This window comes from Oncorhynchus gorbuscha, linkage group LG04 (genome assembly GCF_021184085.1).
Source record: "Oncorhynchus gorbuscha isolate QuinsamMale2020 ecotype Even-year linkage group LG04, OgorEven_v1.0, whole genome shotgun sequence".
In the NCBI taxonomy this organism is placed as follows: Eukaryota; Metazoa; Chordata; class Actinopteri; order Salmoniformes; family Salmonidae; genus Oncorhynchus; species Oncorhynchus gorbuscha.
This window is the reverse complement of record NC_060176.1, coordinates 34,823,811-34,837,990: the sequence shown is the minus strand read 5'-3', so window position 1 is coordinate 34,837,990 and position 14,180 is coordinate 34,823,811. Positions and strand designations below refer to the sequence as shown.

The window sequence follows — 14,180 nt, the reverse complement described above, 5'->3', positions numbered from 1 at the left end:
ACTTACTATTTAATGATTCTGAACACAGTTATGGTCCTTTACAAAAAGTAATTGTTGCCTAAGTGTAATTGGTCATATTCACAGTCAATGAGGCAAAACGTTTATTTTCTCAATAGACTAATGCTCTCAAGTAAAATCATTATAACTCAGAATTATTCCAGTTATTCTCTTGTTTTTTATGCAAAACTAAGTTTGTCTTTATTTTGCTGCCTTGGGTTTTTCCCCTGCCCGGAGCATTTTGGGGCACGCTGCTGCAGCGCAAGACGCCGGAGGTTGGTGAGAGAGTGGTGGACTGAGCTTGTTATTCCTCGGGCAAGGTGGTTGTATTTCGCACCATTAGACACCCCAGTTAACAGTCCCGTTCCCTTGACACACACCCCCCTCCCCTGCCCCCCTGAGGATTGGCCACTCAATAAAGAGCTTGGCTTTTTTTCTGGTAGAACAAGGCTCCAGAACATAAGGGGAGGGTCATTAATAACTAATTAGAGGGGGTCACACCAGCAGCATATAAAGACTACCAGGACTTTGACAAGGCGAAACATTTTAAAACTTCAGACAGCAAAGGAGGACGTGTATTTGGCAAATAGCCTAGTCTGAAATTGTTGTGCATATAAGTATTCGTTTATTTTTATTTGTGTGTGTGTTCCATTTATTCTCCATACATTAAAAAAGGCAGATGGACATCTGAAATTGCGCAGCGACTAGTCTACTTATATTTCGCATTTTTTAGATTAACCTCAAAGATTTGTGGCACCATGGGTTCCGTGTTGCCCGCTGAAGCATTGGTGCTGAAATCTGGATTTAAGCAACAGAGTTTGTCTCTGTCTGAAATTATCACCTCGGACATTCTCCATAGTTTTCTCTATGGTAGATGGAGGAACGTGCTTGGGGAACACCTTTTGGAGGAGAAGATAAACGTCAGTCCCAAAACAGCTTTCACCGCAGAGGTCCTTGCGCAATCATTCTCAGGGGGTGAGTCAATTGGATGTTTCATTTCGAATTATGCAGGCCTTTTATTATTTGTATCCTTTCAACTGTTTCCATGTCTTTGTCCACGTATAGCCTGTTTATATATTAGTATGAAGTAAAACAAAGTTACATATATTGTTTTGATATTATTGAGTTCCGTTATTTTGAATTTCCTAGGCGACTCTAAAGTGTGTTGATAATGTTTTACGTAATTCAAGTGTTGAAATGCCGTCTGTCTAGAAACAGCATATAGTATAACTGTGAACTATAAGTAATCAAATTCACATAGCCTATGGGCTTACATAATTTTCCAGAAAACCCGTTCTAAAGCTTTGTTTTGGTCCACATGCACTTTTTCCTTGAATTCTGTTTATTTCCATTCCATTAAGCGTATTAACCGTTTAACGACATGATCCCACGTAGCATATTTAGAGACTCGTTTAGGATCGCGTGTAACTAACTGATGGTGACATAAATAGGGATATTACATTAATTTGGTTAAAGTTGTGCTTGACCAAAGAAAGTTTCCACACAGACCACGGACTTTAGAGGGAAAGAAAAACCCTTTCTTTTAAATGTCCCATGTTTTTATCTTGCATTCAACAATCTCAGAAAAGCCTCTCTCCCCGGCTTTGGCAGCTATTACACGGCCGGCACTTTTCTCTTTCAGTCGCCTTTAATAAAGATGGGTGTTCCTCCGTTAATATGCGGCGAAGGCTAATTCTATTGCTATTCACACCATGTCAGCCGTCTAAATCGACTTTCCATTTTTCCCCCAGAAATTCCAGGCCCTTTTAAAGAAGTCATCATTTCATTGTCCCTACATGTGTTGCTACAAAGTTTTTAAGTGGATCATGAATGTGGAATTATACATTTCTTTCCACTTGCATATAGCCTTTAATGTGTAAGGGCCCATCACATCCAAAGCATAACAATTTGCTGCTTTCAGGTTGGAAAATGAGCTTTTAACCCTTTTCTGCTAAGGCTCAAATTAAATTTAACTGGGTTTCACACCCTAAATGATTAGGCACCCAATGAACAGTGCTTGTATAAAATTGAGTTTATAAAAGACAAAGACATTCTGTGGTATTTGTAACAATACTAACAACATTTGTTGTCAACTGGGGAAAATTGTTGGCCCACAATATTCAATATCCCCCTTTGTGAAAGCACTGATTTCTGCTGCAAGGAGCAATTTCATAGGAAAGCATTGAGACCAGTGATGGCAATTGCAGCATAGACAACTGAAATGTTGCATGATGTTGCTACAATACAGGTATATGTTATCATGCTATAAATGTCCCTCTTTGTTCCCCAGAGGTTCACAAACTCTCCAGTCTGGTGTTGCCAAGTGAAGTGATAATAGCCCAGAGCTCCATCCCTGGCGAGGGCCTAGGAATCTTCTCCAAGACCTGGATCAAAGCTGGGACAGAGATGGGGCCTTTTACTGGCCGAGTCATCTCTCCTGAGCATGTGGATCTCTTCAAGAACAACAACCTCATGTGGGAGGTAAGCAACGGTGGAGTGTGCATGCATGTTGCAGAAAAGACACTGGTAGGTTATGTACAGGCTGTACAGGCCCCAATGCTAGTCATTTAATAATTGTTTGACACATACAACCACATACACATGAAAATAATAAATAGAATAGGATCAGGTTATTGCTTGTATGGATATAGATAGACACTCCATTGTTTTTGTGTGTTCCCTTAGGTGTTCAATGAGGATGGTACTGTGCGCTACTTCATTGATGCTAGTCAGGAGGATCACCGCAGCTGGATGACCTATATCAAATGTGCCCGCAACGAGCAGGAGCAGAACCTGGAAGTTGTGCAGATTGGCAGCAGTATCTTCTACAAAGCTATGGAGGTGAGTTTGACCCACAGAACTAGAATGAGTAGAACGGGGATCCTCATTCAAGTCAATGATCCCTCTTATGAGATTCAATTTATATGGCTAGACCCCTAGAACAGCGTTATTTCATTACATTGTTATTATTATCATGGCTACTCACATTATTACATCAATATGCACTACATTCTACTTCTACATGATATTGTACTAATAATATTACAAATGTTATACTAATACTATATTCACAGGAAGTTGTCTTACAGACTCAAATGAGCTGGGCCCTTTGTGTGTTTATGATTTTTAGTAAATTAGTCAGTCAGTCCATCAGTCAATCAATCAATTAGGCAGTCATTGCTTATGATGTATTGTTGTGTTGTTTCTGATGTTATTGTTATTCCATAAAATTAATGTATTTTGTATGTCAACCCTCCGCAGACCATTCCCCCCGACCAGGAGCTGCTAGTGTGGTATGGAAACTCACATAACACATTCTTGGGGATACCCGGAGTTCCAGGAATAGAGGATGACCAGCAGAAAAAGAGCAAAACCGGTGAGTCTTTAGTCGGAAACGACTTGGGCCAAAACATGCAGATGAGCCTTTCACTATCACTTTCTGAAATAGGCTGCAAAGGTTTAGATGTATTTATTTCATGTACAACATCGAGAATGTTTGTCGAAATGAGTCTGACTCTATTCTCTCTCTCTCTCCTAGATGAGTTTCATATTTGCGACGGCTCCACCTCCTCGTCCTCTGCCCTGCCTACCACCGCTAGCCGGATGCGCTGTGTCATCTGCCACCGGGGCTTCAACTCTCGCAGCAACCTGCGTTCCCACATGCGCATCCACACCCTGGACAAGCCCTTTGTATGTCGCTTTTGCAATCGGCGCTTCAGCCAGTCGTCCACCCTGCGCAACCACGTGCGCCTGCACACTGGCGAGCGGCCATACAAGTGCCATGTGTGCCAGAGTGCCTACTCTCAGTTGGCAGGACTGCGGGCACACCAGAAGAGCGCCAGACACCGGCCCGGTGGTGCTGGAGGAGTGGTGGTGGGCCTCCACCAGGCACACTCCCCCCAACCCCCCCAGATGACCACGGTGCCCCACCCAGCCTCTCTGGTGCACCACATCCCCACCATGGTCCTGTGAAGGAAAGCCTTGTACATTCATTCCAATAGGCACATCCCCTCGACAGTGATGATCGTACTGCAAAATGTGATGCTTTTCTACAAGTCTGCACTTCCTTGCACATATTTGATGTAAATTAACTGGCTGTAGTGGTGTCACTGTTAGAGCTACCGGCAAATGGACTTTCTGATCACATATAATAGTTTGGCCCTCACAATTTCTCTTTTACAATGCACTATGTAGGACGAAGGTGATCTAGGTACTGGAATTCTGTTAACTTACTGTCAAAAATGTAACTAGACCTGATGTTGTCACTGTGACCGTTCTTGTGAGATTAAGTTTAATCTCTGTGTATTAATCAACTGTGGATGACCACAGTTGATTAATATATATATATATATTTGGGTCCATAATATACAGTACTGTATGTAGTGTATTGATTGGTCATGCCAGGTACCGTCATACTGATAACATATAGAAATCCATTTATTTTATAGATATTTAACTAATCTCTTGGTCAAGTTCTGAATGGTTTAACATTTTGAAGTTATTGGAAGTTATTTTTCTCTCTTATCAGTGCATGGGACAATATTTGTCTACTCCATGACGACAAGTCTTGGGATGTTCTTGTACATCTTCAGAGGTACTGTATCTGGGAGGCAAATGTAGTTCACTTTTGTTTGCATGCAGTTTTTTATAGATTTTTTTGAAAAAAATGCTATTTCCACCTGAATGAGGTAGCCCAGGCTGACAGTCAAATTGATTTGTACAAACAAGATCTGGGTTTGGGAGTACATTCACACGTTCATAACATTGATTAACTCATATTTTTGACTATTGTAACAAGAATTGTGTAATTTGCCACTGTAATGGATGAAGGATCATTTGAACTGGTCACTTAACAGGATTTTCCAGACTCTCCCAATAACCATTAGCTTTGTTGTGTCCCAGTCAGGCAATAGAATGATTCATGACATGTAAAAACACTATATAAGATGTAAATATAATCCTAAAATGTACTCTATTTCCAGAATTATTGAACAGTCACTTTATCTCTACATGTACAGTATGTATAACTTAAATTACAAAGCAGGGTGCAGTGTATTACCTATACTATGTTTGCATATATAAATGACTTTGTATTTTCACCTAGTACTCCAAATAAATCATTGTAACCTTCATTGTCTTCTGTTAATTGTCCCATGATTATAACTGTTTATATCATACAATCTCTCATATATAATTTAACTGTACCATATACTGTATGTCTAAATTCAGTTTCCCTTAGTGAGTTAATCCATTGATAAGCCAAGTTGCACAAAGTAAATGTGGTTTCCAGTAACCTCCTTATCGACTTGCATCACAGAGCCAACAGAATCGCTCTTGTGAAATAATTCTGTGAAAACAGAGCTTAAGCAAACTCACCTTTGTGACTAGAAATGGTTGGAAATTCTGAGCTTGGATGACCACAGTTGATGATTAACTGAAAACAAGCATACTGCACAAACTCCTTAGTGGGCTGGATAAAAACATCAGCGGTTGGATTTGCAGTCAGTCAGTCTCATCGGCAGTGGAAGATGAAACTCTTACTGCTTCTTTGTGTTTTTCATCGCTGCTGTTTGGCAGGTGCTCAGGAAAAGACGTAAGTGGCTGCATTTATGACAATCCTGGCAATTGTCCTTTATTTTTTAAATTTAGACTTGTTTGGATTAGTAAGTATAGTAACTAGCTTTGTTTGAGCCAGAATGGCCCATAGGGCAGGAGCGTATCTCCCGTTTCTGTAACATGAGGCAGCTTAATGTACAAGTACATCCCTTGAACAGGACACTGGTGTGTCACAGTGACATTTTCTATAACCCTGTTTTTCCCATATAACTCCTAAGGTACCTGATCACTGCTCCTAAACTCCTCCGACTGGATGCGTCTGAGAAAGTGGTGATTCAGCTGTTTGGCTATACCCAAGAAGCCAATGTCCATGTTTACTTGAAAAGCTCTATGGACGCATCCCATATAAAATATGCTGATCAGTTTGTGACCCTCAACACCCAGAATGGCTTCCTGGAGGCTGCCACATTGAGGGTCAGACAAAGCTCCAACGAGTGAAAGAGGCAGTCATGTTTCCTTTTGAAGAACAGGGCAGTATTCACAAAGTCCCTCAGAGTAGGAGTGCTGATCTAAGAACAGTTTAGCCTTTTCTAATAAAAAAAAGAAGACAGGAGGGACCTGGTCCTGGATCACCATTCCTTCTCTGAGATGTTTTACAAATACAGGCCCAAGTGTCTATATCTGTGTAAAACAAGGAAATATGTAGTAATACAAAGATCATAGAGATTTGAAATGTTTATGTTATGTTGGTTATGAAATGTATGTGGTTATGATTTTGCATGAGTTTTTTGTCTCACATCTTTCTTTTCAATAGGGCATACCAGGTTTGTATGAATTTTATTTGAGGATTTTTAAAATCAATATATTAACTCTCCACAGATTTTCCCTAGTACGTTCCTTAAGGATGCCACTCATGCATACCTTGAAGTTATAGTTCCAGAACAGTTTGCGCAGCACGTGAAGATACCAGTCTCTCGTAAAAATGGCTTCCTCTTCATTCAGACTGACAAAGGCATTTATACCCCAGAACAATCAGGTGAGGATGATAACAGCATTGTGTGCGTGTATTGGTGCGTATGTGCATGTGTGTTTGAACGTATCCGTTGCTAGTTGTATGCCATTGTGAGAAGTGGATACACATACCCCTTCTAATGCTAAGCATTATCCAACAGTGAAAGTGCGAGCATTCTCTCTCAATGAAGATCTGCAGCCAGCCCTTCGACCTGTGACTCTAACTTTCAGGGTGAGTGTATCACAAATCAATGAGATTACAACCTTTATTTACCCACATAAAAATACAGCCAAAAGTTAGTTTTCACTATTATTTCAACCATCTAAAAGCACAACCATATTCCAATGGAAAACCAATGTTTGATTTTTGGTTTAGGTGTCACCCACACTAAAAGCACAGCAAAGTTTAAATGGGAATACAGTGTCAGATATTTAGTTTATTTATACAACAGATTGTGTTATCACTGTGCTTTATCTAATAGCGGAACCAAATGACCTGGATTGCAGTTGAGATTACATTAAATGTATATGTTGCAATTGATCAATGTCGTTCGACAATCTGCACAGATTATTACAGAAACTGTGAAGATCTCCACGGAACTGCGACAACCTATGCATGCTATCTTGAACATGCATTCTTTACATCCGTGGTCCTCAACTGGTTTTGCCTCGGGACCCAAATTGAACCAGGTGGTCTCAGTCAAGACCCAATATTCGCAGTGCGAAAAATAATCGCCAAAATACAATCTGGAAAACTATTTTTAATGCTATATTGATAGTAAATGTTGCAACTATATGACATGAGAACAACATTCCCATTCATTGTCAATAATAACATTTTGCCCATATTCTTGATGAAACATTTGAATAAACTCACTAGCTTGATACCACAAAATCAACCAAAATAGTGCTACTAACCAAAATAGCTCTATATTGAAAATACTGTGACTGAAGAAAAACATTCCTTAGATTAAATTATTAAAACATGTAAATTAATTATCATTTATACACATTCTCTACCTGGTTTATGTCGTCTAAATTCGAACTGGAGTATTTTGCATTAGTATACTTTTTTTTACTCAGACACAAATATGTTTAGCTAAAGTAGCAAGTATGTTTGTTTGGTTACCAAGGCAACTACTGTAGCTATCTAGCAAACGTGCTAGCCAAAATAATGCACTCTGTGGAAGACACATTCGTTCATTATTTTCTGTAGAATTTATAGCCCCTCGTTGATTATCCCTTACTTCTACAACCGGTGAGTTTAATCCTGAATGCTGATTGGTTAAAACTGCATTCCAGCCGGTGTCTTTTCCACAAGTTACCACCAGCTACATCTATGATGTTAAAATGCCTATTTATTTCTGTTCCATCTGACTGGCAATCCACTGTCTCATCAACCCAGCCATGCACTTTATACACTTGATCTCCACTATAAAAAGCATCTAGACATTATCTCACATTTAGTTTTTAACCGCGGAGATTTGAATAAACCTTGTCTGTCTCCGACATTTGCAACATTGTTTCAATATTCAAATTCGATCTGCTGTCCCATAGTAATGAATGTGTCGGGAGTCGGAACGAGACAGAATGGCAGGCAACGTTTCTCAATCAGTCGAAATCATGAATCAATTGGCATCATTTTTATGGATATAGACAAAGAAATGTAAATAGAACATTTTTGAAATTAAGTGCAACTAGTTTGCAGTCTTTCCAGCTTCAGTTTGAAATGACTGTGTTAGCTAGCTAGCTAGCTCCTCTGAATAACAGTGACCTGACGAGAGAGCACATTCTATATGCCAGGCGAAATCGCACCTCGTTATCTCATTGTTTTTGTTGTATCCAAATAAATGTCTCTAGAAAACAGTTGAAACAAATGCAGCTACTTTGCTGTTATTCTGGCTAAATTAGTCGTAGTTGGCTGACTAGCTAGCAAGAAAGGGATAAGACTGTTGCCAGCCAGTATGGCAATGGAACATTTAGAACGAACGACTGGGTCGTGTCCATAGATACAGAACAAAAATACTGTAAAACTGGGTCGCGTCTCTAGCAACCGAACCGATAGAACGAACGACCAGCCGGCTTGGGTAGCAACCTTAGATTTGTTTCGGGATTATATCCCGTGGAAGGATGAAATAGTATGAATAAATTCATCCAAATAAATTATTTTCCATAGAACGCATAGTCCCTCATTGATGATCCCTTACACATGTTAAAGAATATGACTAAATGCAACTTTAAATGGAATTTAACCTGTTAAACTTTGAGTACTGGTTCCGTAGAGTTTGAGTGCTACCCACTCCCACTTTCCAAAGCTACAGTACTTGTCTTTTGGAGTATTTTTGAATATATATTTTGTATTTATTTAACTAGGCAAGTAATTTATGAACAAATACTTATTTACAATGACGGCCTCCACCGGCCAAACCCTGACGACGCTAGGCCAATTGTGCGCCGCCCTATGGGAATCCCAATCACGGCCGGTTGTGATACAGCCTGGATCGAGCTCAAATTTTACCGAATCCAACATATGAATTATGAATTTGTAGACATAATGGAATTAACTCCAGACTAAGTCAGTCGCACAGATGGAACTATCCAACCAGCAGATACTTCTCCTTAAAATGTAGATAATTGGTGGCGTTGTTAAACTAAACAATTCAACATCACTAAATATCCTTACATTTGAAATCAACCAGAGCTTAAATCCCTAGGCCTATTCTATTGTCTATTTTGAGTTGAATTCTGGGTTGAATTGAAACAATAGCTGTTGATGACTTTGCAAATTCTATATAGACCTAAATAGCAAAATTGATGATATATGAGCGATAAAGTATGGTCACATTTAATTTGCTCAGTTAAACCTACTCTTTGGAATGACATGGCACTTTGTCATTTGGGTGAACGGTCCCTTTACGAAGCACCTTCAATACCAGTGATCCAGTTAAACTAAGTTATTTCTGAGTCCTGGACGACAGTACTTCTAGGTCAGGAAGGCAATAGCGATGCACTTAGTCATACACTTAGCCATACACTACATTGATATGGGTATTTCTTTTGTCTGGCAATGTATAGGACCCAGAGTTACAGAAGGTGGAAATTGTAGACATGACAGATGTCAATGGAATCCCATCAATGCAAAATCCTTTCAAAATCCCTCTAAAACCTAAGTAAGTGGTATCTACAACACAACACTGTTAGTCATGATTCAGCATGATAATATCAGTTGTATGTATCATTAATGACAGTACATATGGTGTGGTCCTTGTCATAGGTTAGGTATCTGGATAATTGAAGCTTCTTACACAGATGAGTTCACCACAAAAAACAAAGCTGAATTTGAAGTCAAAGAATACGGTAACTCTATAAGAAACATTGATTGTGATTGATGATTGAATTGTACTTAAAACATTGTTTTATTATACCTCCAAGTTACATTTATTTAGACACTTTTGAGTCTAACTTTTAAGTTTAACTGTGCTTTCTTTATTATTAGTATTACCCAGTCTATCCATCCACATGCAGCCACAGGCTAACTACATCAGTTTCGGTACTTTTGAAGCTTTTAAGATCAAGATATCCGCCAGGTGGGTTTAAGAACAGAAAAGTTATGTTTTTTTAACTGAAACGTATCTCAATCCAACAATATTCAGTCTGGAGCCTCACGACTCCTGTGGCGGGCCGGGTGCAGTGCACGCTAACCAAGGTTGCCAGGTGCACGGTGTTTCATCTGACACATTGGTGCGGCTGGCTTCCGGGTTGGATGCGTGCTGTGTTAAGAAGCAGTGCGGCTTGGTTGGGTTGTGCATCGGAGGACGCATGACTTTCAACCTTCGTCTCTCCCGAGCCCGTACGAGAGTTGTAGCGATGAGACAAGATAGTAGCTACTAAACAATTGGTTACCACGAAAAAGGGGTACATTTAAAAAAATATAAAAAATATTCAGTCTGCCTGATCAGACAGACTGAATATTGTTGGATTGAGATACGTTTTATATTTATATATATATATATATCAATCAAAATAATAAAGGGAACACTAAAATAACACATCCTAGATCTGAATGAATGGAATATTCTTATTATCTACTTTTTTCTTTACATAGTTGAATGTGCTGACAACAAAATCACACAAAAATTATCAATGGAAATCAAATTTATTAACCCATGGAGGTCTGGATTTGGAGTCACACTCAAAATTAAAGTGGAAAACCACACTACAGGCTGATCCAACTTTGATGTAATATCCTTAAAACAAGTCAAAATGAGGCTCAGTAGTGTGTGTGGCCTCCACGTGCCTGTATGACCTCTCTACAACGCCTGGGCACGCTCCTGATGAGGTGGCGGATGGTCTCCTGAGGGATCTCCTCCCAGACCTGGACTAAAGCATCCGCCAACTCCTGGACAGTCTGTGGTGCAACGTGGCGTTGGTGGATGGAGCGAGACATGATGTCTCAGATGTGCTCAATTGGATTCAGGTCTGGGGAACGGGTGGGCCAGTCCATAGCATCAATGCCTTCCTCTTGCAGGAACTGCTGACACACTCCAGTCACATGAGGTCTAGCATTGTCTTGCATTAGGAGGAACCCAGGGCCAACCGCACCAGAATATGGTCTCACAAGGGGTCTGAGGAGCTCATCTCGGTACCTAATGGCAGTCAGGCTACCTCTGGCGAGCACATGGAGGGCTGTGCGGCCCCCCAAAGAAATGCCACCCCACACCATGACTGACCCACCGCCAAACCGGTCATGCTGGAGGATGTTGCAGGCAGCAGAACATTCTCCACGGCGTCTCCAGACTGTCACGTCTGTCACATGTGCTCAGTGTGAACCTGCTTTCATCTGTGAAGAGCACAGGGCGCCAGAATTTGCCAATCTTGGTTTTCTCTAGCAAATGAAAAACATCCTGCACGGTGTTGGGCTGTAAGCACAACCCCCACCTGTGGACATCGGGCCTTCAGTCCACCCTCATGTAGTCTGTTTCTGACCGTTTGAGCAGATACATGCACATTTGTGGCCTGCTGGAGGTCATTTTACAGGGCTCTGGCAGTGCTCTCCTCCTGCTCCTCCTTGCACAAAGGCGGAGGTAGCGGTCCTGCTGCTGGGTTGTTGCCCTTCTACGGCCTCCTCCACGTCTCCTGATGTACTGGCCTGTCTCCTGGTAGCGCCTCCATGCTCTGGACACTACGCTGACAGACACAGCAAACCTTCTTGCCACAGCTCGCATTGATGTCCCATCCTGGATGAGCTGCACTACCCGAGCCACTTGTGTGGGTTGTAGACTCCGTCTCATGCTACCACTAGAGTGAAAGCACCGCCAGCATTCAAAAGTGACCAAAACATCAGCCAGGAAGTATAGGAACTGAGAAGTGGTCTGTGGTCCCCACCTGCAGAACCACTCCTTTATTGGGGGTGTCTTGCTAATTGCCTATAATTTCCACCTGTTATCTATTCCATTTGCACAACAGCATGTGAAATGTATTGTCAATCAGTGTTGCTTCCTAAGTGGACAGTTTGATTTCACAGAAGTGTGATTAACTTGGAGTTACATTGTGTTGTTTAAGTGTTCCCTTTATTTTTTTGAGCAGTGTATATATATATATATATATATATAATATATAATAATATATAATAATAATTTTAGCCTACACTGTTGCATTAATTCTTGATTAAGTTGTCTTGTCTCAATCCAACAATATTCAGTCTGTCTGATCATTTTGCGGTTCTACATTATCCTGGAAGATATTGAGTTTTTTTGTTATTTGTGCTGTGTATCAGGTATATTCATGGTGCTCCAGTTGCAAATGCAGATGTATTCCTACGGTTTGGATACATTGGGAAAACAACTGTCATCCTACACAAATCAGTGAGAAGAGAGCAAGTAAGAATTAGTTATGAGTAACAAGTTATGTTTGTGCGGTTGGGTGTGTGTGTCAGTGCACTACACATAGAGAAAGAAGATAGTGGGTTCGAGTCCCGCTGGTGCCACCCACAAGAAAAATGTATGCACATATGATTGTAAATCGCTTTGGATAAAAATGTCAGCTAAATATATCATATAATAAATATTATTATATGATATTATTGTTTCACGTTGATCTTCTAGAGCCACTGGGGTTTTTAAGCAAAATTGTGATCAAACCTTTCAGATGACAGAAAGTGGTGACGTGGAGGTGTGCATAAACATGAAGAAAGCTCTATCACTTGAAGATGGACCCAAAGAACTGGAAGGGATGGTGGAAAAGTTCCTGTATTTGGCTGTGATGGTACAAGAGCCAACTGGTGAGAGACGCACAGTGTAGGCCCCCCTTGTTATACACATACCTACAGTATTGATGCCAAAATACATACTCTATAAAAAAAATCAGCTCCATTAGGCCTATCCATTTAAACAATAGTAATGCATCTAAGATTAGCTCACTTTGACCTAGAGTTTGATTGATCATTCAAAGAAGATCATTCCATTATTGCAAAATGATTGCATCATTTAGTTTAGCAGGAACATATTATTACTCTATTTTTGATCAGACAAGGTTATTTTTAATCTCTCTAGGTGGTATCTCCCAGGAAGCTGAGATGGCCAATGTGAAGTTCCTAAAGTCCCCGTACAGACTGAGTCTTGTCGCTACTCCTCCTTTCATCAAACCAGGACTGCCATACGCTATCAGGGTAGGGCACCTCTATAGCCTTGTTCACATTGGAAGTTTGCAGTGACTTAAATCCCATTTTGTTGCATACCTGATTAGAATCTGTTATTTTTCAAAAAGCACATGGAATCAGATATTTCAAGCCTAATTTCAAACCACCTAAATCTGATTTCTGGCCATGCGACTTGTGTCTGATTGGTCAAATCTGATTTATTTGCCCTCAAGTGATTTTTAGACTGTTATTTGACACATCTTAATGCTTGCTAGATACTCTTTTGACAGTTCCCAACTCCTATGGTCATTGTTCTGCTAAACATGACAGATCTGGGACCAAGCTATCTTTTATGCACAAATTGGAATACATGCAATAATAAAATAGCAAATTAAGTCGACACCGAATATATCCTTACTGTAAGATCTACTGTACAGAAGTAAATACAGTCATGTGAAAAAATTAAGTACACTCCCTGGAAAGTAGTCTTTTTTTTGTACATATTTGGACAAGTGGATATGTCATCTTCACTTCAACACTATTGACAGATAAAGGTAACCTAATTTAACAAATGACACTAAAATATTATACTTTGCAATCATTTATTCATCAAAAATCTACAGAAATGCAATTCCATGGTGTGGAAAAAAACAAGTACACCCCTAACTTCAATAGCTGGTGTTGCCACCGTTGGTAGAGATAACTCCATGTAGCCATTTCTTTTAACTGTCTATCAGTCTTATATCGACTCAGTTGAATTTTTGCCCATTCTTTACAGTACTGCTTCAGCTGTCATGATTGAGGGCTTTCTTGCATGCATGGCCCCCCACAGGATTTCGACAAGATTGAGATCTAGGCTTTGACTCTGCCATTCCCATAACCCTCCATTTCTTATTTTTGAGCTATTCTGTTGTAGCTTTGCTTGTGTGTTTTGGATCATTGTCCTGTTGCAAGATCCATGTTCGGTTCAGCTGTATCT

General features: G+C 40.2%; 2 protein-coding genes across 2 annotated transcripts in view; both read left to right on the top strand.

The window, feature by feature from the left end:
• Nucleotides 1–506: 506 nt before the first annotated feature.
• prdm12b (PR domain containing 12b) lies at nt 507–5,127 on the top strand. The gene is made up of 5 exons (XM_046345165.1): nt 507–972; nt 2,288–2,478; nt 2,683–2,838; nt 3,259–3,373; nt 3,536–5,127. Exons 1-5 carry the CDS (start codon nt 756–758, stop codon nt 3,967–3,969), a joined length of 1,113 nt encoding a protein of 370 aa, XP_046201121.1. The 5' UTR covers nt 507–755; the 3' UTR covers nt 3,970–5,127.
• Nucleotides 5,128–5,431: 304 nt separating this feature from the next.
• Nucleotides 5,432–14,180, top strand: part of c5 (complement component 5) — a 72,709-nt gene continuing 63,960 nt past the window's right edge. Inside the window, exons 1-10 of the mRNA XM_046346598.1 lie at nt 5,432–5,590; nt 5,832–6,027; nt 6,433–6,589; nt 6,726–6,796; nt 9,640–9,734; nt 9,839–9,921; nt 10,061–10,151; nt 12,341–12,443; nt 12,712–12,844; nt 13,116–13,231. Coding sequence (XP_046202554.1) covers nt 5,526–5,590; nt 5,832–6,027; nt 6,433–6,589; nt 6,726–6,796; nt 9,640–9,734; nt 9,839–9,921; nt 10,061–10,151; nt 12,341–12,443; nt 12,712–12,844; nt 13,116–13,231 — 1,110 coding nt within the window. The 5' untranslated portion in view covers nt 5,432–5,525. The remainder of the gene's footprint in view (nt 5,591–5,831; nt 6,028–6,432; nt 6,590–6,725; nt 6,797–9,639; nt 9,735–9,838; nt 9,922–10,060; nt 10,152–12,340; nt 12,444–12,711; nt 12,845–13,115; nt 13,232–14,180) is intronic.

Coding starts and splice junctions, on each gene's coding strand:
- prdm12b (XM_046345165.1), top strand. CDS start 756: ATGGGTTCCGTGTTGCCCGCTGAAGCATTGGTGCTGAAATCTGGATTT. Junction 2,839..3,258: donor TCTTCTACAAAGCTATGGAG/GTGAGTTTGACC, acceptor AACCCTCCGCAG/ACCATTCCCCCCGACCAGGA. Junction 3,374..3,535: donor GCAGAAAAAGAGCAAAACCG/GTGAGTCTTTAG, acceptor TCTCTCTCCTAG/ATGAGTTTCATATTTGCGAC.